Here is a 25,347-nt window from a genome sequence, read left to right as displayed (position 1 = left end):
GCATGGGCTCTGCCACAACATGGAGCACCTCACTGAGTCCAACCATGCTGCAACGGGGAGGGTGTTCAGTGACACTGGGCTGCAATGACTGACCATGCCTGATGGATGCTTTTTCATCAGGACCTCAAATTTCCCACTTCAAAAGCAACTACCTGGTGATTTTTTTCCCCAGAAAGGCAGGACACAAGGTGAGGACAAGAGTGAAATCAGGCATTTTGAACTTAAAAAAATTACTTTTATTTTAGGAACCAATAAAATTATGGTAAATATTTACAAATAATTATCTCACATAAAGGTTACATAAAACCAAATGTCCACAAGTAACAGTCACTCTCATGAAAAGACACACAGATATTGAACTACGCCAATCTTATTGCATGTTTCTTCAACTAATCTAAAAAGAAAAAGTGTTGCAGTCAACCATTTAACTTAGAATAAAATCACAAATTCCAGTATTGACAGGAAAAATAATTAAAAAAAAAAAGGAAGAAAAAACCCCTTCAAATGACCCCTCCTTTTTGACCCATGCCTTAGCACCCCTGGTCCCCAGCCCACCTCCCCTTCCACTACCCAAAACAAAACCCAAAACAAAATCCCCAAAATAATGTTCGACGTCTTTGGCAAATTGGCACCGCTGTAATTACATTCAAATAGTATAACACACAAAAGCAACACACAGCACTAAGGAAAAAACACCAAGATTTCAAGTTTGTTCTTTTCCTACTAGAAAAAAAGAATACAAAACATACACATTTTAAGAAGCATTTTTTCATCTGTTTTGCAACAGATGTTATCCCCTACTTTCAAAGGCAATTCAACAGTTATTTTTAGGATTTTTTTTGTAAGTTATTTTTTGTTTGTATGTATGTCTCAAGGTGAGGAGGCAGTTCTTTTTCTCCCTCTCTTTCTTTTTCCTCTCTTTTTTAAGAAGTAAGGTTCAATGCAGGCATTGCAGACTTTGGTGGATACAATAGATATGTATTTCTTTGATACTAGAAGTCCCTAATAAATAGTCGTTTGTCTGTAAGAAAAAAAAAGTTTGTCCTTTTTTTTTCTTGGAAAGGAATTCCTTTTGCAATGAAATGAGTTTCTGTAATTTCAAAATGTATAAAGGCCACTACAGAAAGTGAAAAACCAGGACAAGATTTTTTTCCCACAGGAGGCTGAGCAAAGAGAAAGGCAGGTCTAAATGCCCACTGGCCATTTCTCCTGCCTCATTTAGACAAGGAAGAGCCAGAAACCTTGGACACAGGGGTCTGGCTGGGTGGTGTCTGGGGCTGATACAGGACTAAGATCCACCTCTCCACAACCTGTGCAAGCTTCTGAGATACTCAAGCGTCTACTACACATACAGGTGTGTAGACAGAAATCCCTACATGCATGCCTGCTCACCCAGCAATGCTGCAGCTGTGTCTAGCTCAGTCCTTTCAGTCTGGCTCCCACAATGGAGCTCCTGCATTCTGTGAGCCTTTCACAGCACTGGTGAGTGAGGCCACTAGTGGAGCTGACACCTATGCCAGCTGTGATGCCAAGGTGAGCAATCTGGGCACCACTTTTACATGCTTTTCACTCAGCATTTGCATGTCAGGTCTGATTAGCTCAACCAAAAGAATGAACACTAACTGTTTTTGATCCTTTCAGATCCTTTTGTTTGTCACACTGCGGTAACATGTACCTATGTCAAGAGCAGGTCTGAGAAATGACAGGGCTTCCTAGCTGGCATCCCCAGCCTTGTGTTACTACTGAGCACTCTACCTCCAGAGTGGAGCGGCAGGTGGCTGCAGCTCGGAACATGTGCCCAGTGCCTCTGTCAGTGCAGGATGCCTGACCCAGCTCTGCCTAACAACACCCACATGTGACCATCACTTGCACGCTTAGCAAGACTTCAGTTAGCCAAGAGCAAGGTGTTGGTCATCTAACATTTCATCAAGTAATCCAGAAGAAAAACCAGTTTTTTTCCAGAATTTGCTGGGACAGAGTCATAGGGAGGGTCAGCCTAGTGCTCTGCTACCTCTTGGGCCTCATGCTTCCCAGTGGCACATGCATGCAGAAAAGAGCATGGTACCGGGAAGGACACTTGGTCAGAGCCATGTTGCAGCCAGTGACAGCTACACAAGTTGACTTTGCTACAGGCCACAGCTCTTGAAGCTATGGGTACCTGCATCTGGAAATAAGCATGACTATTACGTGGCTTCCTCTCTCCTTCATACTGAAGGATGTGTAAAATACATAAATTAAAGAAAAAGAGAACCAGGAATATAACCCCATTAGCTAAGACCAGTATGGCAAAGCATTTATCAACATCCAGTAACTGCTAAGACCTGGCACAGTGAGGCCATCACACCTCCCTCCCCCACCATGCTGCTCTCTCCCATTGCGCTGCTCTCACACTACATCACCAAGAGGACTTAGTCACAGGGAGTCAAGGAGGGGTGACAGATTATGCGCTCCATGTACCCTGGTGCTATTTCCTTCCTCACCATCTCCTTCCCAAGTGCCTCAAGCACTGATGTTGTCGTACCACCTGCCAGTCCAATCAGAAAACTTCTCAGACATCTTGGAATGAACAGTCGCTCTCTGGCCACATGATGCCAGAGCCCCGAGTGTTTTTCTGCTTCAACAGTGATCAAAGAAAACTTTTGATCTGTTGATGCAGTCCTGAGACATCCAGAGCCCTGCAGTCAGTAGAGCTGCCTAACAATAATATCTCCATAACTGAACCTTCAGACACAGATGATAATTAAACTCAGTGTCTGCAACATTTTGTATCTTTATCGTCACAGTCTGACAGTGTTTAACTGAAGGTTTCCTCAACAAGTCAGAATTCCCCTCATTCACACAATCCTGACTCTGGCCTCTGTTGATTTAGTCTTACAGAAGCATTTTTGCTTTTCACCTCTCAGATTTAATTTCTTAGCCTGTGTCAGCAATGTATTTGATAGAATTATTGCTGGAGTGTCCATATAACCAAGCGTATTACAGAGTTCAGTGCTGAAACTGCCTAAAGGCACTTCATGGGGTTGATTTCTGCAAGGGTTTAGTAATGATTCACTGCTCTGCAGGGCACTGAAGTAAAGGATTAGCAGAGCACCCCAAAGCCCAGCACTGGACTGGCTCTCTCCCCTCCTTGCAGCCCTTAAGGGTCATTTGTTTCCCATCTCCACCTCACCCAGTAGCCCCTCCCCCTGAAATAGTGAGGCCACAGAGGATGGATGGAGGCAGGCAATCCTCTGTCCTCCCCAGATGACCACCTTCTACCAATAGTGCCTTTCAAAGATGGTCCCCAATGGGGAGGATTCCCACAATGAAGACTGTGGACAGAAAGTCTTTCTGAGGAAAGCAGTTTGTAAATCTCAGGTGAAATATTTCCAAAACCAGAAAGTACTGTTAAGAAGTGCCTTTTCCAGCAGCATGGTATGAATACTCCATGGTCTAACTCATACTGGCTGTGACAGAAGGATGTCCCAGCAGATGTGAGTGAGCCGTGGCTGCCATGTTTTGGGAGATGGGTCGGGCACAAGTCCCTGCTTCACATGTGCAAGAGTGGGAGTTTTGGGTTTCCCCTCAGTAGCTGCCTGTGCATCCAGAGTACGTGCATCCACCACCATGCCTGGCAGGCCAAGGGCTGCCCTGATGAAAGCCTTGAGACCAGTCAGGCCTGAGCACTTCAGGTCACTTCAGCCAGTGGCATTCACACATCCATCATTTGAAGGAAACACACCTGTCATGTCTTTCCTAAGTCCCCAGCCCAACTACAAGCACTTCTGGCATGAATATGAAATAACATCTGCTGAAATCACATGTTTGGTCTTCTTAACATTATCTGAAATAATGGATGTCACACAATTCATGCTGTTGAGGAAACAAGTAAAAGTAATGTGGTTGCAGAAAAGTAGGCAGAGTGGGTGAAGAACCCAATGCCAATGAGCTGCAGTTCCCTCACTGGGCACACACAATTGTTTTAGCCAAGCCTGATGGTTTCCCAACAGCTGGTGTAACTCAGCACACCTCTGCTCCAGATACATCACCAGCACTGGTGGTCAAACCCTTGTTTCTCATCTCTTCAGCAAAGGCACTGGACAGGCACATCCCTTCCTCAGCTCACAGAGAAGGTGCATGTGCTTAGAGTGGAGACAATGCACACCCCTTGTCCAGGGTCGTGCACGTGGTCCCAGGGACAGAAACACCCTTTCCAGTATTGTCCAAGGACTGAAAGCAATCATAGGGTATGCAGAGAGTTATGAACACAAAGCAGGGCTTCAGAAGATTCCTTGTATAAATTTTCCATGCTGTTATTTGTCTCTTGTTAAAAACAGGTGTGTATCAGTGATTAAATGCTGAAAGAATGAAAGTGCCACTCATCTCACTGATAAACTTATCACAAAACTTATTTCTGGGTTAGTTTAAAACACTCTGGCTAAAATCCCTGATGTGGTCTGTGAACATCACACTGAAATGTCAGTGAGCTGGTGATGTCTCCATGGCTGCTGAGGATTGGAACACATCTGCCCTGAAAACTTGGAAGTAGTGGCTGCATTTCCATGCCATGAGAAGATGCCACTGAAGTGGGAGAGGGAATTTCCCAGCAGATCAGTGGCCACTACAGATACCAGACAGGCAGCACAAGTGATGAGGTGGGAAGGGAGGAGAGAGAATAGTGTTAACTCAGGAGCTGCCAGAGAAAGGTTTGTACAGCTGGAACGTGGTGAATACCTGCTTGAATGTTCCTTCACAGGAGTCCATCTCAAGTTTGACACCAACAGCCTTTCTTCTGCAGGCAAGCACCAACAGAACCCCTCAGAAGAGCCTAGGCAGCTCTGGGTGGATGAGGATGGTTGGGTTGGGAGTAAGGAGGCTACAGCCAGATCGTCATCTCAACAGGACCAGGGAGCTTCTCCATTGCCCTCAGGAGGGAAGGGATGGGGTCACGCCTATCATCCTTATGTGGCAGAGGTTGTCTGTGCCTTGGTATGGGCTAGTGGGAGGCTTCAGGGAGATATGAGCAGTTCTCCTGGCTCCATGGAGAGGCAGTGATTGGTGTAGCTGCTTAGAGGTCATTTGTAGCTGCTCTGCTCTCTTAATTTAGCCCCCCACAAGGTGCATATTGAAACGTGTGACTATTAGTGCTTCCTATTCAAGTAGGAGGGAAGAAACACAGAATTAGCAGGGCAAAATTCCCCTCAGTCATGTCTGGACTACAGTGCTGGAATCTGCAATGCCTTCACAGAATTGTACAGACACCCCCAAAACCAGTAATTTCCCTTTCAGCTTGGCTTGGGAAGTGAGTGCAGCTGCCCTCATGCCTGGTACATCCCACTCAATATATGCACTTAACAAAAATCATAACCACAGTATTTCTCTGCCTTCCTCTCAGGGTTTTCATGTCTGGGATTTAGCACACAATCTGTAGAGATATATGTAAGGTGTCAACTGTTATTTAGGAATTCCTTCCTGAATGCTGCTTAACTTGAAACCAGTGAATTTGTTCCAGTGTTTAGTATGATGACAAATAAACATAAATGAATATTAAGCAGTAAAGTATCACAAAATTGCCCATGTCTTTCAGTTGCCCATGTGTTTGATACCAGCATACAGCATGATCACACACAACTGTCAAATAGGATGCTCTATATAGAAACAACATCAGCCCCAAATACAGCCACAATGAGTGTTAACCTGGTTCAAAGTTGCTTAAAGCTTACTGAGTTCTTTGAATCAGTGCACCAGTTTCAAAACACACTTTTGGATGTGTTTTGACTTCATACTTGTACAGTGTTGCTGTTTATGCTTAAGCTACTGTTACAGTAATACAAACAAGCAAATATTTACAGTGGTGTGCTTGCGTAAAGTTGAGCAGACTGATTTTTTCTTTGCCACACACACACACAAAAAAAAAAAAGAAAATAAGAAAAAAAAAAAAAAAAAGAAAATAATAAGAAGAAAAGAAAATTGCCTTAAGTCTCACAGCCTGTTTCAGTGTGCAGCAAGAGGGAACTGCCCCAAGGGGAGCTGCTCACACCTCTTCCTTATCCCCAGATACAGCCATGGCACCCGCAGGCGATTAAAGCAGTAGCCAGCCGGCTGCAAAGAACATGAAGCTGCCACACATTTTTGACCACACAGAGCTTCAGGAGTACCACTTCCTCCTGTTTCTCTGTTAGATTCAGGACCCAACCATATTTAAGACTACAATAATCAGTTCAACAAGCTTAAAGAGCAAAATTTCAATTATCATGTTCCTACTAGGTACTTTCTCCTTCCCTTTTGGAGTGGCTGGCATGGTGGCAGCAAGATGACTCATCGCAGTTGTCCCAGACGTGGGTGCTGTCAGTGCTGATGCCCTGAGCTCCGGTGTCAGTGGCGGTCATAGGCAGCTGCAGCAGCTGGAGCGGCTGCTCCACGGGCTGTAGCGCTGTAGTAGTAGGGGGAGCCTGTGAGAGATGAGACCACTGTGAGGAAGACAAAGGTGGAGAGGTGCCAGCTTGCAGTGTTCTGGCAATGGGTGTCAGAGAGCACTCCAGGCAAAGTTTCAATAAAGGCTGGGTAAAGAGAATGAAAATAGCATTCATGCATTCTGCATGAGAAGGAGGCTACCGCTGCTCTGCATTGCTGCTTGCCGTTTGAGACCTTCTTCCATTACTTCACTCAAAACATCAACTTCACTTACTTCACAAAAAGTTAATTACTTTTCAGAACAGAAAGTCAAGATATTCCAACCCCATCATACTATCATACTCTGACTTTGATTTTCCCTCTCCTTTTAAAAGGAGGAGGTCGAACCCCAAAGCATTCAAAGTATTTCAATGAAAGCACTCATTTACCAAGAAAGGCCTGAAAAATATTGGTGAAAATTCTCTGTCCTGTTGGGCTAAGCACTGGTAGATAGGATGATTACCCAAGGATCAACAAGAACCTAGAATATTTGTTTGAATGAGGAAAGAGTCTTTGACTGGTATCCAGAGAGATACCAATCTGTCTAGTCAGCATCAGTTTATAGAAACCCTTGAAGCACATCTGCAATGAAAGCAACTCCAATCCATCCTAAGAAGGGAGTTTTCTCTCTTCAAGGGGCTACCAGTTTGGTCTGCAAGTCAGCAGTTTCACATGCATGGGATGTGAAGCACATCACAGTGGGGAAGACCCCCTTTGGAAGGACTCGTACTCAGCCACAAGCATCTGAGACCATCAGGGATGTTTGGATGAGCAACAATGAGCCATTGCAAGTAACAGCTCTGGAGTAGTCGGGGCTGTAGAGTTTGTTTTCATGAGTGGCCCTGTCTGAGAGCTGCCTTCCATTCTATGCTCTCTGCCTTCAACACACATGGGGCAGCAGTCTATCAGACACTTGAAGACAGGGTCTTCACCGCCCTGGATGTGATTTGCCAGAGAGGCAGTGACTTCTGCTGCTTCAGTGACACAGAGGAGCTGCCCCACCAGGAAAATGTGATGCCACCACATCAGTGGGGACTGTGGACCCTTTAGGAAAGCATCAGTGGCAGTGAAGCCAAAGGTGCATTTTTGGGCTGTTCACTTTCCATCCCAGACTCTAGCAAACACTGTTCCTGCAGGTCCAATGGTTGCCCAGCCCCTGGGTATAGCCTGAGTGTAGCAGTGCCCCAATTGTTCTACCACCATGGCCCTGCACACCCTCTGGAGCTGGAAGGGGATCTCAGCTGGCATGCCTGGTGCTGTTGGCAATGTGCTCTGAGCTGAGTCAAAAGCCTTCCCCTCTGGGAGGCTGGAGAGCCTCCTGCTGTCTCCTCTTATTGTACAACTTCCTGATGAACACTTTGCTGTTCACTCCAAAATTACCTGAGTGATTACTTGAGGGCTGCTGGTTCAAAAGCCCAGGCACAGAGTAAGAATCACACAGCCAGACTTTTAAGAGGAAGCTCAGGGAAAATTGCTGTTAACCATTAGGAAAATGCAGGACTAGCCCACTGCTGTGGGTCCAACAGGCTCAATCTGACAGGCAAGCCCAGCTGTTCTTTCTAGGCTGCTTTTGTCCAGAGTGCCACATCAGAAGATCAGCTCATCACCAGCCTCCAGCTTTTCATTTCCAAGGGAGGACAAGCTGATGCATCCAAAAAACAGAGCACAGGCAGTATTTGTTCTTGCACAATATGTGCAATGCACTACTCAGCACAGTTGGTCAGAGAAGAAAACTTTGTCATGATCAGTATCCTACCACAGCATGTGGTACTCTGCTTCTGCAACCCTGAGGGGTCAGAAACAGAGGACTTTGCTATGGAATGTGTCTCCTGCACAGTGCTATGGCAAAACAGGAGCTTGCACACAGCGTGTGGGTCTGTGCTGTCCTCAGTTACATCCTTAGTGACCCAGACATCCAAAATCAGGCAAATCCACTGAAAAGTGTTTAAACTAAGTAAAGCAATCTTCAGGAGTGTGGTCCTAGCTGACTAGAAAGACAGTTTTACTGTAAACAAGAATAATTCGAGAGAATTCGTGAAATCATTAGCCAGGATAAACATTTGCAAAGATGTCTGTATACAAACTCATAGGCAGAAGCCAATCTGACCTAGGTTTATTTACTAAAAGTAAAAAATTTTAAGCCATAGTCAATGGCATTAAAGCAGATCCCTTCAGCAGGTCATCATTCCACTTATGTTTACACAAGTGTAGTCTTGTGTTATCTGTTGAGGGCACCACAACTGATATCCTGGGCTGGACAGATAGTCTTCTTCCAGGTAACTGACATCAGGTTAAGGAGCCCCAGCCTCAGGAGCTATATTTCCTGGAGAATACTGGAAAGCTTCACATGGACAGTGAAAAGCATTCTCATGGGTAGCCTAAAATTAAATGCTGTATACTTCATATCCCAGCCAAACTCAAGCCATTGAAAGCACAGAAAACTTCCCTGGTCAAATTGGCCACTTTTGAATGACCAAAGGCAAAAGTTAACAGCTGATCTGACCTTGAAAAGTGCAGGCCATGTCTAGCTGGGGTTTTGAGGATGTTTGGGAGCTGCCCTCTTGGGGGTGTCTAGTTTGCTGGCCTAAGTCCCCTCATGGCCAATCCAGCTGCACAGATGTCCTTGGGGATCATGGCAGGCAGTACCTTGAGGTAAAACACCTCACAGGCCAGTGAAGAGCCAGGTGGAATTGCTGTCCTCACCCATTGCAGCACCAGGAGGTCAGTGTGAAGTGATGGTGGTTATCAGAGATCCCAGTTCCCACTGGCACCAGCACTAGTGCTTGCCATGGCAGCTCAACTCAGACAGAGGGATGAAAAATACACAGGAGGAAACCAGCAGCACCAAACAATTTCTCCCTGATTCATGGAGTAGTGTGTGGGTCTCACCAGAGCTGGATGCAGTGGTTTCTGAGGTTTTGGGGTAAATGTGGTCTTTTGGGGGTCAGAGCCTTTGTTTTCACTATCCCTCTTCCTCCATATCTGTTCTGACTCTGTGCAGCTACAAAAAGCCCAATATTTCTCCCATGCATTCCAAAGGCCTTACATTTCTCTCAAGTTAGATTTTGCCAGTTTGCTTTTCAGCTGTGCAATCACATAAGCTTGCATTTAAAGTGAAAAATGAAATCACTCACTCTTCCTGTCACCATGCCCCCATCCAGAACAGACTAGTCCATCCTTCTGTCATTTTTCCTTTCTAATTCATACTATCATCAATTTATTTCTTGACACAGTCATTTCTAGTGCCTACTTGTTCTCTAATCTTTCCACAGAATCCCACAGAGGAATTGAATCTAATCCTAATTGAGAGGCTTCAAGCCCTGCCCTAGCATGATGCCTTGCCAGAACTGGCAGACATGGCACAGCAATGGTGCAGCCAAACCCTCCCAACCAACGCACAGGGATCACACCTGCTTGTGAGCAGGGACACTGCATCAAACAGAACCCACTGTGAGCAGAATTGAGCCAAATGCTACAAGCCAACAAAAACTGATTTTTTTTTCTTCATTAGACAGTGTTGCTGTTATCTGCCCTTAGCATGCACATGCTGAGCTGATCCTATGCTGGTGTGCACCAGTATGTGCCAACAGTAACAGCCTGAGCCCTAGACAGGCACATTTGCCTGCCATGCGCTCATGCATGTGCCTCTGTGTGCATCCCTGCACTGTACTGCTTGCAGGTCATTTGCAGGACAATATGAGGGAAAAAAAGAAAGGAAAAATATGTTCCTTCGCTCTTTGTCTGGCTTTGAGATGGAGATACCTACTTCAGCCACTAAGCCAGACCACACAAGTGGCCAGAGTTTATGTCCTCTTCCCAGCACATTCCTCCAGGAACCTGGGGACTGTCCTCATTCTTGCTGTGGTCAAGGTGGGACTGACTCATTCCCCAAAGCAAAGCTGGTCATGTCTCTGACACCAAGAGAGGTGTGGGTACCACCAGGGTGATGCAGGATGCAAGAGCATGAACACACTGCAAAGCTGCAGTAGATAACTGACTTCTTCTGCCCTTGCTTCTGTTGACCATTCCAAAAGACCATGGCTTGATTGTCTGCTCTTCCCCAGGAGCCATGGGGCACAGATTTTGGGACTGCCCCAAAGAGCTTAGTCCCCCATCTGCACTGATTTCATGACTTCTGGGGCAGAAAAGGCTTGGTGTCTGCTGCAGAGGTGCGAAGCATCAAAGCAAGGGCAGCAGGGTAATGGTGAGTAGCTGGTGTTCTGCTGGGGCCAGACAACCACTTCCCAGTGTCTGCATGAATATGGTATTGCCTTTCCCTGAAGAAACCACCACACACCCCTCCCTGCTGCTCCACACACACAGGACAAAGACTGAGGACTAAAATCCAAAGCTTTCTCACTATTCTTATCTCTCTCTCTTTTTACTCTCCCGCAAATATAATTTTTCAATCCAAGTATCCTTTCTTCCACTTGCAAATCATGGCATTCCTCTTTTTAGCTCCTCTTTCACAGGTCTCAGACTTGTGTGATTGCTGTGGTGCAATTCTTCCTTTCCAGCAGAGGGAATTAATTGAACGTAGGTGCTGCTAAGTGCTTACAGTATTACACTTTCATCTCAGTGAAAGGAGCAGGACTTTGTAAAACAAACTGTGTCAGGCAATGTACCAGTCCTGATTAATTTTGTCAAGGTTTCTGCTCTGAGGCCGATACTGCCAGAGCTTGTTCTCAGGAGAAAATTACTAAATGCACTCATGTATACTCCTGAGAGGAGTGGAAGCATCCTGGATATAGTTCAAATTAACCTATTCTCCACTGTGTGTGCCCAGGCTCATCACACAGCACCTTCTGAGTGTGCAGGGAGACTTGTGGCAGGTTTAAAGGCCCTGCCACACACTCCTACTTGCCCTAAACTACCAGTAGGATTAGCAGGCACTAGGGAGAAGGGATTGCAGGATCAGGCTTCCAGTGACGAAGGCAGAGCTGTGGATAAGAGAGGTCTCTGTAAGGCACAAGAGACATCTGACCCATAGACTGTGGTTGATTGCAGACACATTCTTGATCAGATCATACCACTGTACTTGGACCTACCCATGGTCAGACAGGGGATTCTCTCTCCAGGAAATTCCAGTCTCCCCCAGTTCTGTGACCAGACTGAACTGAAATGGTAAGTTCACCTTTAGGATTTGCTGCAGAACAAAAACTTGCATTTCTTTCTTTCTTTTTTTTTTTTTTTAATGACAAAACAAAGTATATTGAAGAGGACAAAAATAAGGAAGCCAAGATTATATATTTTACATTTTCCAACAGAAAAAAAAAAAAAGGAATAATCAGCATTGACATTATAGCATGAAACACTTCAATCTCAAGAAAGCTACAGTTTCTGGAAAATTCTGATTCTTTTTGCCCTTGCCTACTTTAAACACATGTTCACAGCATGCTGCTGAGTAGATACTGATGAAGAAATCCCCTCCAGCCAGAGAATGAGCTTTGCTGGAAGGAGCACACTATCCCCATAACTGCTCATATGTCAAAGATGAGTCGGGATTTGCCCCCAAAATGCATGATCCAAAAACTAAATGAGAAAAAGAGGATGATTGTAGAAAAAAGGGTATGGCACAGGTAAAAGGTCCTGGCAGCAAGCAGTTGTCTCATGACTAGCCTCTGTATAAAGTCTTCTGCTGACCCAGACCTACCCATCTTCAGCATCTTCAGGGCATCACAGGGACCTACCTTGGCCAGCACCCTGGACAGCATGCTCAGAGCTGGTAGAGGTCCACCACCTCAAATAAAGAGCTGAACAGGCCATGGCTACTGCTGAACAGGCCATGGCTACTGCCTATGGCTGACAGAAAGGAAGGGTCAATGCCCACGCCAGCGGGGTTGTTCAGGAATAGCTTTGGGATGGCTCCAGATAGTGTGCGCATCCTTCTAATGGAGGTGGATATCCACAGGCAGGAACATAGTAAACAGCTCAGAAGCCTCTCCAGAAGTCCTATCTTCATGCAGAAGGGCAGGATGAGAGCTGGGTTGTCATTTACTTTTAGTATCATGCCAATTTCTTTAACACTTCAGAAGGAAATTTTTTTAAGGTTTCTTTTTGCTGTTTTACACAAAACCTGACTTCCCAGGCCTATTCATGATGCAGAGCATTGCTGAAGCAGCTTTCCTGATTCAAAAGGAGTTGCAAAATGAGAAATGAAGAAAGCATGGTGTGTGCTCTTGCCTCTGGCAAAAGCATCTTCCCCATGCTGCTTAACCAAAATTCTGCCAGCACCACTGGCTGTGGCCATGGAAACAGTGGGTTTGACCACGGGGACTCCCCTGGCTTTGTGCAGCTATGCCCATCCATATTAGCTGAAGATCTGTCTGTTGATTTATGATGGAAGCGCTAACAAACCCTTAAATGTGGCACAGCAAATAACAGCATTATACCAGCACCATGGCATGAGAGGCAGAGGCTGTCTATTGCTCCCAAAGGATTTGTTTAAGGACAAGAACCATGATGAATACAGCCTGGGTGGTTCAATTACATGGGGACTCAATTACTTAAAACAAAGAAACTGGATGAAAAAAGTACGACAAAAATTCAAAATTATTTCGCTGCTGGAGGTCACATATAACAGCCCTGTCATCCATAAATCTGGAAATCTCTAAGGCATGCTACTCCTGTGTTGAGAGATGACAATTAATTGGTATTTTACTTACCTCATCCATGCAAATTATGCAAAGAAAAATTCTAATTACTGCATGCTACATGTATATAAGGTCAAAGTGGGCCAGCTTTTGACAGGGTGTAAAATGGATTATGTTTATCCTTCACATGAGGGCCATGATCCTGCAGGAGTTACAGGGCTTCTGTCTCTCATTGCTCATAAGGACCATGCTGGCATCAGTGAGGCTATACCAGTGGTCCCTTGCTGAGGAGAGATGGAGTGGGCATACACACAACTGGGAAGCAAACACAACACGAGATCAGGGAGAAATGAAAAGCACACGCACGAGCAAGCAGCAGTGTCATAGGAAGCAGTGGAGCTTACAATTGGCTGCAAGCAAACTGGAACCACAAGTTTTGTCTGAATAGGGTCCCTTACCCTCAAAAAACATGGTTACCCTGCTTTCTAGCAATATCCTATGTCTCTGGAAGGATTTTTATCAGAAGCAGGAAGACAAGACATTTGGGCCAAGTCTTCTTGTTGTCAAAGTGAACCAAGAGCAAACATGCATCCCAATGGAGAACTGCAGTCCCATTCTGGGTCTAAGCATGACTGAGAACAAGCTGGGACATACATTCTGCCCACCCCAGGGCTGGACAAACACTGCACACCTTGCTCTGATCTCTCAAGACAGGGCGGAACACTTACCCAGGAGTCCAGGGTTGGGAAACCTCCAGGAGTCATTGTATGTTGAATATTGTGGGTGGCTGTATGGGCTGCCAGAAAACTCGCTCCCTACGTTAAAGAAACAAAGACAGAATAAAAGGTCATTTGATTTGAGATGACAGTTACCATTCTGAGGTAAAGGGGCTCTCCAGTGTGTCCTCTGCTCCACTGACAGCCACAGTAAAAGCACTGGTGGACACTCTGCCTTGAAGAAGGGGAATATGGAATAAATTATTAAGTAAAGGGGTGCAAACATCTTTTATGTGTCTTTTTTGTGCTGCAACCCAGGACTCCTGAATTTGCTGAAGGAGCAAAGAAATAAGGAGGGATGGAGAAACCTCTGGGACACACTGATGGGGCTGGCCTTTTCCTCTCCAGCCCTGCTGGACTCAGGTGAGAGTCACAATACAAGGACAGGGCTGTCCAGATACAGTCTCTGCTGTAGGAGAAGATGAACCAGCCAATTTTCAGATATTGGATACGCTTAATGGAAAACAGGTCGTGGTCCCAGATATTTCTCCAACACTGTAACCCAAGGAGAGGGATTTCCCTGAGCCAGGAAAAATGGAGCTGTTTCAAACCTTTCTTCACAGGGAAGTACACAGTTCCTACAATTCTTCTCTGCTCCTGTCCCTATGGCTGAGAGATTACTTCAGTGCCTGAAGGTTAATTCTGTCAGAGTGCTCATTCTAAAAGAGTAAGGTACAGCAAAGTTGACAATGCCCAGAGAGGAGCCACTTGACACACTGCAGCCAGTGGCAGGATCATCCCCATTGCCTTCCATCAGGCAGGGATTCATCTCTCTCCTGCAGGACATAGCAGCTTCTCTCATGTCCTTTTTGCCTCTGCATCAACACAGTTGAGGCTGTTGTCTCACTCAGAGTCCTCCCTGATTTTTCCCTGCTTCTATAGCTCCTGGACATTCCACTTATCTGTGTCCCAGCCTGTGTTTCTGGTATTTGCCTAAGCCTGAAAAGCACACAGGCAGCAGTCAGTCTGGGAACTTCACTTGTGAAAGACAATGTTTCCCAGGCCTGAAGTTATGGTCACATTCTCCTGCCAATGTGTGGCACACTGAAATAAATCCTTTCATTCTGTGAGTGCCTGTTCTACAGGAAGGCTATCACACACCACCCTCCCCAGGGGGTTGCATTTCTTCCTTTCCACAGGCAAGTGAGATTTTCAAATATTTAACCTTGGTTTAGTTACACAAAACAGCTGTGCTGCCAGACTGATATGACACACAAAAGCAGATGGGAATGAGTCTTGCTGCTACATTCTTCCTAAGAGCTGTGCAGTGCATGGACCCAGGGACAGAGTGGACAGGACAGCAGATCTAGATGCCTGTTGTGGGCTGTTTGCACAGAGTGCACAGAAAAGCTTGTCCTGTCATTCCTGCAACAGGAGCACCCCAGGCTTGAAACAAAGCTCACAATGAGCTGTTTCATGCCTGCAAGAGCTTCATCCCAAGGGGGAGCATTCTCCCTTTGGACAACACTACACCTCATTTTCAGCTGTCCCAGCACTCTCCTCTCCCTTGAACCCTTCCTCCCTCCTTCCATCCCTCTCTCTCTCCTCTCTCCTATTCTCATGAAGCTGCACAGATGGAGTCCATTCCATGCTGATGCTGTGCACGCCATGGAGTGGGCAGCAGCACTTTCTAAACATTTATCACTGCTGCGGCAGGGCTGTGGGTGGGAATGGGCTGACATTTCATTGTTTCATCCTCTCCTGTCTTGCCCTCCTCCCCCACTATCCCCACTGCCCTCCTCCCCACACTCACACACAGACACACAATCGTGGACCCTCTCTGGGGGATGCTCCAGTGCCTGTCAGGCTGAGGCTTCCAATTCTCTGTTTTTTATGCCTCAGTGGTCAGGGTGTCAAGCTCCTGCAGTACAGACCAGCCAGAAGCCCGAGGAGTCACTGAGCACCATCAGCTCAGTGACAGTATTGCTCGCTCCTTAACATACTCTGCATATCCATCAGCCTTGCCAGAGGGAGGGGGGAGGGGGAAGAGAGAGATAGAGAGAGAGAGAGAGAGAGAGAGAGAGAGAAGGAGGGCAAGAAGGAAAATGAGAGGAAAGAAACATGGAAGAAGGGAGGGGGAAAAGAGAAGTGGGGAGAAAATCTCAAGCCCTTTTATTACCACCACAAGACTTGGGCAGACAAATGGTACAGCCCTAAGTGAAACTAAAGTAGATTGAATGAACACCGCATGACTGCTTCACAAATTTCACCAGATATTCCAATGTCCATCAACTACACTTCTTGACAGCACTTCTTAGCAGACAGCCCTTGCCCCATTCAAAAACAAACACTACGGATCAGCCATCCAGGGATGCACACACACGCAGCATGTTGTGCACACTGAGTGCCACAGCATGAGGAAAGGGTGGGAATCACACACATCCCTCCTTCATGTGAAACAGTAAGCTTTCTCCTCTGTAGTTCTCACCTCGCTGAAACACAGAGACACAAAACAAAGAATTCCTGTGAGTTAGCTCACCTCTTTGCCACAAACCTGACTCTACACTCCACAAAGGGCTGTAGTCCAAAAGGGGTCAGACTGTTCCATCATCCCCCCAGAAGCAGAGGTAAGGAGGGGAAAAAACAAAGACTGATTCCCAATAACACTGCTGCTACAAACCCATGGCAAGCCCTGGGAGATGCATTCCACCCTGAGACAGTGGGATAGACAGACTGATGGTGGTGGATGGACCTTCTGCTGCTGCAAAACAGTACTGTCCACTCTGCAGCATTTATTCACTGGGGACTGTCAACTCATGTTTACCAGTCTTCTTGGTTTTAAGGTAAGCTTCCTGAAGTTTTCTTTCTGATTTACAGAGAAGCTGAAAAGCATGAGTGTAAAAAATCTCAAGAACGAAGAGATGAATGAAAAAAATATCACCAAGTTTTTCATACTGCTGTGGCTTTAGAGAACTGCTGCTGCAGGCACATCCGTGTACCAGTACTGGGAATGGGGCAGGAGGGTAAAGGAAAACTTCCTGCCCTGCAGAAAGGCAGAAGGATGTCCAAGCATGGCCAGCTGTGACAGAGGCCATGTTCAGCCAAGGTGTGGAAACTTCCCAGGATGGAAAAAGCCTGACTGTCATTGCACTATATCATTCAACATGCAAAGTACCTGGCTGCAGCCCTATGAAGCACAGCAGTCATGAGTCCTGGGACTGTGTGACAACACCAGCAGAAAACAGCAGATTAGTCAAACGCTTTTGTCCAGCTGCTGGCACTTTTGGACTGAAATGCAGAATTTGGGCAAATAGTCTGCAAAGGAGTTTTATATACTACTTCTAAGTATAACACTTAACTCTCAAAAGACCTCATGAATCAGAAGCTCCAGAGCCAGTACAGCTCAACAGAAATGTGTTGGAGGTTAGGAATTTTCCTTTCTTTTTTCTTCTCTGAGGGAATTTTCTCCCATTTGTTTCCTAAGAGATGATAACTATGATACTTAAGAGGCAAAAGATGTGGCTGGGAGGAGGAGGAGGGGGAAGGGTGCCATTTGCTACCATCTCTAAGCTGGGGGGCTTCCCCTTAGGAAGTTCACAGATACTTCACGATTTTGGCTGGGGGATGAGAGACTGGGCTTGGCCTTAGCTCACATGCTCACTCTCAGGATTAGAGCGGGGACAGTCATGGTCTTGGTACCGGGCTGCTGCTGTGGGGAGAATCTCCCACCACTGCAGAGTTGTTCTTCACTGCTTCTCCTTACCTTCAGTAAGCCTTTGCTCGTAGGAGAGGCCATTCAACTGGGACCTTTTCAACACTGGAAATTACCCTTACCAACTACTCAGGTGCCTCAGGGGAAAATCTGGGAGTCCAACCTGTCCCTCCTACAGAAGGAGCATCTCCTGGCTGCTTGCAGGAACTCGGCTGCCACTACACAGCTCCACTGTTTTCTGCCACTGCTTTGGGTTTTTTGCTACACTTTAACCAACACCCTGTGTCTGCCGAGACCCACACAGCTTCTGGCATGGCTTCCGAGTTTTGCTACACTTTGTTTTGCCACCCCAGATGTGCTCACCCATGCTGCTCCAGCCTGAGGTTCCTGCTACAGTCCATTTCACCAGCAAGTGGCGCACAAAGACTGGCTGCTCCCCATGCATTTGCCAAGGAAGCCCCTTTTCTGGAAGCCCCTCTTCTGGAAGCCCCTTGTCTCTTTCTGCCTCTGGCTCACCCGCCATTTCCGCATGAGGGAGGCGTGGCCGATCTGCCGTCACAGCGCCCCCTGCAGCCGCGGGGGAATCACGGCACGCCCTGCCTGGCCGGGAGCCACCAGCGTCCCCGCTGGCTGTGCCCGAAACTGCACCAAGGGGGAAAGGCTGGGACTGGGTCTGTGCTTTGGGCTGGGCCTGGGTCTGTGCTTAGAGCTGGGACTGGATCTGTGCTTAGAACTGGGACTAGGTCTGTGCTTTGGGCTGGGCCTGGGTCTGTGCTTAGAGCTGGGATTGGGTCTGTGCTTTGGGCTGGGCCTGGGTCTGTGCTTAGAGCTGGGATTGGTTCTGTGCTTAGAGCTGGGATTGGGTCTGTGCTTTGGGCTGGGACTGGGTCTGTGCTTATAGCTGGGATTGGGTCTGTGCTTATAGCTGGGACTAGGTCTGCGCTTAGAACTGGGACTGGGTCTGTGCTTATAGCTGGGACTAGGTCTGCACTTAGAACTGGGACTGGGTCTGTGTTTAGAGCTGGGATTGGGTCTGTGCTTTGGGCTGGGCCTGGGTCTGTGCTTAGAGCTGGGACTGGGTCTGTGCTTAGAGCTGGGATTGGGTCTGTGCTTAGAGCTGGGACGAGGTCTGCGCTTAGAACTGGGACTGGGTCTGTGGTTTGGGCTGGGACTGGGTCTGTGCTTATAGCTGGGACTAGGTCTGCGCTTAGAACTGGGAATGGGTCTGTGCTTAGAGCTGGGATTGGGTCTGTGCTTTGGGCTGGGCCTGGGTCTGTGCTTTGGGCTGGGACTGAGCCTGTGCATAGAGCTGGGATTGGGTCTGTGCTTTGGACTGGGACTGGGTCTGTGCTTATAGCTGGGACTAGGTCTGCGCTTAGAACTGGGACTGGGTCTGTGCTTAGAGCTGGGATTGGTTCTGTGCTTATAGCTGGGACTGGGTCTGTGCTTTGGGCTGGGACTGGGTCTGTGCTTTGGGCTGGGACTGGGTCTGTGCTTATAGCTGGGACTAGGTCTGTGCTTAGAACTGGGACTGGGTCTGTGGTTTGGGCTGGGACTGGGTCTGTGCTTTGTTTGTTTGTTGGTGCTGTTGTTGTTTGTTTGCTTTGTTTTATTTATTTATTTATTTAAGTAAAGAACTATTATTGCTTTTCCCTTATCTTTGCCTGACAGTCCCATCATTTCAAAGTCACAATAAGTTTAAGGGAGGGAGGTAATATTTTCCATTTCAAGGGAGGTTCCTACCTTCCTTGGCAGGCACCTGTCTTTCAAACCAAGACAGAGCCAGCTACATGCAGTCAGACACAGGTTTGGACACTTTTTGCTGAGTTTTCTCATACACCGGGTTTTTGCACAAGTATTTAGGACACGGAGAAGCCATCAGGAATATGGGGGGTAGAGGTTTGTTATCCATGTAACAGTTACTAGTAATGCAGGTGAGGCAACTGCAGGTGATATAATATGCAGGTGATGCAATGCACCTTCCTCCCGGCCACAGCCATGTGAGAGCTCACACCTGTCACCCAGCAGGGAGAGTAACCATGACCAGGCAGCCATGCCATCCCTTCTACCAGAGCTGTTGCAGCTGCTGGTTTCTCCACTAGTGTCCACTGCTGGGCCTTTTTGTAAATCAGCTCTGCATTTAGGACAAAGTGTTACTCAGCCCTTCCATTTGGCAAGAAATGAAAACAAACCAGGAGAAATGGTATTCAATAAACACAACTGCTTAAGAGACAAGAACAGAAGGTTGGGGGACAAAATGCAGAGTTAGGCCAGAGCAGCAATATCTTCAACACTCCTTCTGAGGGTTTGGAATAAGTTTAAAAACAATCTGCTGTATTTGTCCCTAGCTTGGTTTCCTGCAGACAAACCCATCTCCCTGTAAGTCCAAACCCCTGGTGCCTCTACCTTTCCCTTCTGCTGAGGGATTTTACTGTAACTTTTAAAAATTAACATTCTCATTACTTTTATTTGTTTTGTATTGTTTTATTTTGAGGAAGTAATCACATGGATCATAAATTTCTTCAGCGAATTCCAATAACAATCATTACCCTGGTAAGCAAAGACATGCTTGAATGCATGGGGAGCGGGCATAAGCACTGCACTGAGCCATTTGTTCACACCCACACATCACTGGCTGACTCTGTGAGGCAGCAGCCATCCAAATACAGCCTGGAAATCTGTTACATCAAAGTTCTGCTTGCCACAGGCCCAGTCATTGCCTGAGCTGGAGGATATAAATCAAAGCAGAAGCTTCTTGTCACTCTGAGCCAACACCACCCTGGAGACAGTTTCATGATCCAGCAGCTCAGGAAACATCCCACATAAAGTCAGAGGGACAAACAACTGTGGGGGACCCTGAAGGGCAGGAAAAGGGTCTGGGCTCTCAGGAGAGAACAACAGCATGGTTTTACCTCAGTAAAATAAACTTTCCTCTCCACATCAAGTCATTGCAGTGGTTTAGGGTAAGAGAGAATGAGGTTTGCAGTCCCGTCTGGGAAGCTGCTGCCTCTGAAGCTCACAGGACTCATTCTATTAGAAGTTTTCCCCATGAACAGAAGAGCTGGGAAAAACCTTTCAGTTGATACTCCACATCACATGAAAAAAAATGATATTTCACATCACTAACATATTTTTGACAATTTCTGACAATTCAGACAAAATACTTCAGTGAGAGTCATGGATTTGGGTTTGTTCTTGTTTTTGTTTTTGTTTTTTTAAATCAGTTGTTTTCCCAACAACTATTTTCCTTTTAAATTCAGAGAAATACTAAATTTTCAAATTGAGTTCAATGAGGCTAAAAAAAGAGAAAACTTAGCCAAAACTCTCAGTGGTAAACTAACCTTACCTTTGAAAGTAAGAAAGAACTGTACCTTTGAATAAAAGTCCACAGTAATTTTTATTGTTGGTTTTTGTTTTGATTGAATCTTGGACTTTCTTCTAACTTCAATGTTCATTAGTGAACAGTAGGATCAGAGATATACATTGCTCTAATATAAAAATATCTGCTGCATTTAACCTAGGGGAGTAGCAACCCAGGGCATGCCACAGGCTAACCACCTGTTAATCTGCCAGGTATTCTGCTGGACCCACATCTGCTCTTTGTACAGAAGTCCTACAGGAGGAAGGAAATGGATCACTCTGCTTTCAGCTCTGCAGGCCAAGCACACTTGGCTGCTAACTTGTCTGCTCTAGACCAAGCAGTCTACATGCTACAGAAGTGCCAAAAAAATGGGGAAAATTACCAAACCACAGCCCTACTGTAACAAAGCAGGTATTTCAGAAACAGCATCCCCTAAGGGAAGAAGCTGAGCAGAAAAATACACTGTATCGAGCAAAAGCCTTCCATGATCCACCCAATTTTTCTCAATGAAGATACTCATGGTCATAACCAGCTAACATTCAGGACATGCTGGTGGGATTCAAAGATTCCTCTTTGAAGGGCAGGCTTGGAGAATTTTCTCAAGATTGTGTTATCAGAAACTATGCTAGAATGAATGACACATCCAACATATGGCAATGGATGCTGCAGCCAGATCCCCCAGAAGGATACACCCCTTTCAGATATAATACACCCCTTTTCAGATGCCACTCTTGTGCCCATTCCTGCAAGCAATGCATACACCATCCCAAAGAGACATATCTTCACTCTGAGCAGAGTGACGCATGATGGAAGGCCCCTGAGCTCACATGGTACTTGGACTAGCATGGGTTGTGGTGGGAAGAACATGTAATAAAAATAAATGTTTTCAAAGGGGGCTGAAAAATGTAATTTTGGAAAACTTCTTCAGTGAGTAGTTTCAAAAAAAGGAAGCTGCTTTTCAACACACCTGAGGTCCTCTACATCAAAATGGGAACCTGCTCTCCTCATTGAACCTGCACTTACCAGACATTGTATAGAGCAATTTATTCTCACAGGAAAGAAGTGAAAAAAGCATTATAATGGAAAAGTGGAAATGCTTTCTGTACAATTAATATCCCACTTCCAGCCTTTTTCATTCCGATGATGGAATTGAAAATAATAGATTTCAGTAGAAGAACAACCCTCACAAGTGTTTTTCAAGAAAAGCTTTTCTTAGACAGGACAAAACCTTCACTTGTTGATATTAAATGAAAAAAAAAAAACCTGACAAATAGTGAGTCCTTAAAGCAGTAAGCCTTTTACCCATGTTCTTTCAATACAACATGACAACACTGCATCAAATATTTCATCCACCTTTAGCCAAGACAGACATCTAGAGCTGTGACGTGCTGCAACCATCAGGCCAACTCTGAGACACTGGCATTCACAGGATCCTAGGTAATGCCACTAATCTGTATTAATAACTAGACAGCATCCTGCCTGTAGGAAGAACTGCCAGAAAATGTGGCAATAACTGTTAATTACAGGGGCCAGTGGTATAAGCCAGATTCTGCTTTGGTTGCTGAGCATATGCAACCTCCTTAAACGAATCTGAACAGAGGAACACTTTTGTTTGTTAGAATGATTTTCTGTCCTAAAACAGGAGGAACAACTGACTTTTCTTTGTCCCCAAGAAGCTACAATATATACATTTATATAAATAAATATACAAAACCATACACTTCATGTTCATTTACCTACAGACACTATCTCAGCAATCTGGCTGGATGCCACTTGGAGAAATTCTGGGGGCAAACCCAGGGACTGCTCCTGTAGCAGGTGGGGTATTGCATACAGAGCCTTTGGCAAGGGGACCAGGCAGTCTTTTCCTGGGATGTCAGGGACTGCAGCAGCAAGGGTGCGCATACAGAAACACACCCCACATATAAGGACAGACACACACTAACAATACCTGCCAGCATGGACACACAGATACGTGCATGCTCCTTACACATGCAGGCTTGTAAATCCACTGGCAAGTCTGCTGTAAGTGGATCAATAGATCACTTATAATCATCTATGACCCTCAAACACTCACACTCACCAAAAGCACAACCAGTCCATATCTGTCCCATCTTGCTGTCATTGATTAACCCTTCAGAGAGTGGCTGAGGTGCAGCTATCCCCCATATTTTCACGCATGTGATTTCAAAATGAATTTAGCCCCTACTTTGGCTAATTGTTCCTGCACATCAGCCAAGGAGAAGTTTTTAGCAGTTCAGAATAAACATTCTCTCACATTCAGAGAGCATCTCTCCAAAGTTCCCAGTCCCATCAAAACTGCCAATTAACTTCTAATGAATTTGAATATAATTCTGTGATCACACAGTTTGGCCAGTCTTTCTCCCTTATTTTACCTTTACATTATCCAATAGTGGCCAAAGATGTAGTATTTTAATGGTTCTGAGTGGGCTGTCATATTGTAAGAAAACAGTAACATGCAGATTTTTGTAACACTACCACATTTCCAAGAAGCTATGAGGCACAGAAATCCCATCAATGACTAATGAGTTGTGGGTTAAGGTGGACGTACCTTGCTGAGAAGTCACTGTAGTATTCTCGACCCGTGCTGCCTGCCATAAAATTTTAATGCTGCTTCTGACATATTTATGAAATATCTCACCTAGTCTTTGCAGGATGACAAAAAGATTTACATCCGCAATTACTGCAAGCACATAGGTTTTAGCTATGCACTTTAAACTTTTGTACACAAAGGTATTTAACTTTAATACAACAAAGGTAGGTGGTGCCACAGAGCAACCATATTGGAACTGCATTAGGAGAGATTTATTTCTCTATACCAGAGGACAGTTGGCAACTCAACTGAATATAAGATGGCATTGCAATTAATTGCAATGAGGGGTTTGCCCCTTCCTTCTCAGCTGCCCCTGTAGAGTCATGTTCCCTCTCCACCAGCCACTGGCATGCACTCTTGGGATCCCAGGTGGACCTCGTAGCAGGAAGCTGCACTGCCAACAGTGATATCAAGATCAGCAAGCCACACTTGGCCATGTGCAGAGCCTCAGTACCAGTGCTGCCAGATATGGGAGCCTCAGTACCAGTGCTGCTGAAAGGACATCAAGTCAGTACAAGAGTGCAGCTTTTAGTCTTTTTATCTAGGAATTGAGGAAGTGATAGATAAACTTCCCAACTTCCTCTACAGTCACTGCAGAGCCTTATCTCAAACCTACTGGGGACATAAGAGACAGATGACTTTTTCTCATCTGAAGAGCCCCAGTGCCATATTTGCTGACAAAAACAAATGGACACATACTTCTTTCTGGAGGCTTCTCACTTCCCCATGCAGACTCTCCCTCTTCTCCTGGCCCAGAACATGCATCCCTTAAACTCTCAGCTCCTGCATCCCCTGTCCAGGGGTTCACACCTGCCTCACACAGCTGACCACACAATAGGTTTCCAACACAAACACTGCTTCCTGCAGATGAATAGCCTCTGCTTTAAACTGTGTTTTCAGAGGAAATTTCTGGTGTGGAAAAGGGGCAGTTCTTGGAGCAATTTCCTTTATTTTTACTACAGTATGTCATTTTGATTAAAAGTTCTCACTTAATTTTTCTTTCTTTCTGTTACCCCATTTTTTTTTTCACTGATTACATTACATTGAATTGCACTGCACTGCAATCTATTGTACTGTCCAAGCATTTTCACTTGTTTTGATAAAGTCTCAAGGAATCCAGAAAATCCTGGGAAGAGAATACTTTATTATCATAGCATTTCTATTTGTGCCATAAGCATAAGTTCTGAGAACTGGAGTTTACCACAGGGCATATGTTCTATGTTCAAACTGTCCTAACTGCAAGCAAACCCTCTCCAGCAACAATCACAAAGAACTCAAATCTACCACCTCAGAAAATAAGTCCAGCAAGTAGCAAAAACACTGAATTCATAAACAATGGCCTGCAGGAGAATGGCTGCTAAGTCTCCTCAAAACCTCTACAGGAGTCATCCTTCCATGGCAGAGGGGAATGCTCAGGGAGCTGGGGATGCTTGGGTTCAGGATCTAGTCTGCAGCATTCTTTTGGCTACAAAAATGCTGGAGGAAGGAGGCTTCCATCTCATTAAAGGACACCTTATTGACACCTTGAAGCTGGTCAGATATTGAAACCCTGTCACCCTGAGCTAGGCATTACTCAGTGCATACAGAAACCAGGCTGGGGATGGTGTATGAGAAGCCTCCTCTGAGACAAGAATCTCAGCAAGAGGTGGGCTAGCCAGGGTCTAACACTCAGGAGGAAAGAAAACGCATCATCCCAACCGTTGCTACATGGAAGCACTGGATAGTTGGGCTGTCAAGCTCAGATGTGATGGGAACATAGACTTTACTCTCCCATCACTGTTACCAGGTGCCATGCTGTGTGGTATGAAAAAGAGCACAAGAGTAGCCATGTCACATTCCTGCCTATGCACAGTGGGGCATGAAGTGCTTTCCACTCTGTTTACTTTGGGGATCTTGGCATTTGCTCATTGTCAAACACA

General features: G+C 45.8%; 1 protein-coding gene across 5 annotated transcripts in view; it reads right to left on the bottom strand.

The window, feature by feature from the left end:
• Positions 1 to 213: 213 nt before the first annotated feature.
• The window catches only part of PAX5 (paired box 5), a 134,681-nt gene continuing 109,547 nt past the window's right edge, over positions 214 to 25,347 (bottom strand). For 4 of the 5 annotated variants that reach the window (XM_068176951.1, XM_068176953.1, XM_068176952.1 and 1 more), the window contains 2 exons: positions 13,754 to 13,840; positions 214 to 6,431 (listed from right to left, as the gene is read on the bottom strand). In XM_068176951.1, the coding sequence (XP_068033052.1) occupies positions 6,355 to 6,431; positions 13,754 to 13,840 (164 nt within the window). In that variant the 3' untranslated portion in view covers positions 214 to 6,354. The remainder of the gene's footprint in view (positions 6,432 to 13,753; positions 13,841 to 25,347) is intronic. The other variant, XM_068176955.1, reaches the window with a different exon arrangement.

This window comes from Anomalospiza imberbis, chromosome Z (assembly GCF_031753505.1).
Source record: "Anomalospiza imberbis isolate Cuckoo-Finch-1a 21T00152 chromosome Z, ASM3175350v1, whole genome shotgun sequence".
Taxonomy (NCBI): Eukaryota; Metazoa; Chordata; class Aves; order Passeriformes; family Viduidae; genus Anomalospiza; species Anomalospiza imberbis.
This window is presented reverse-complemented; position numbering and strand designations above follow the sequence as displayed.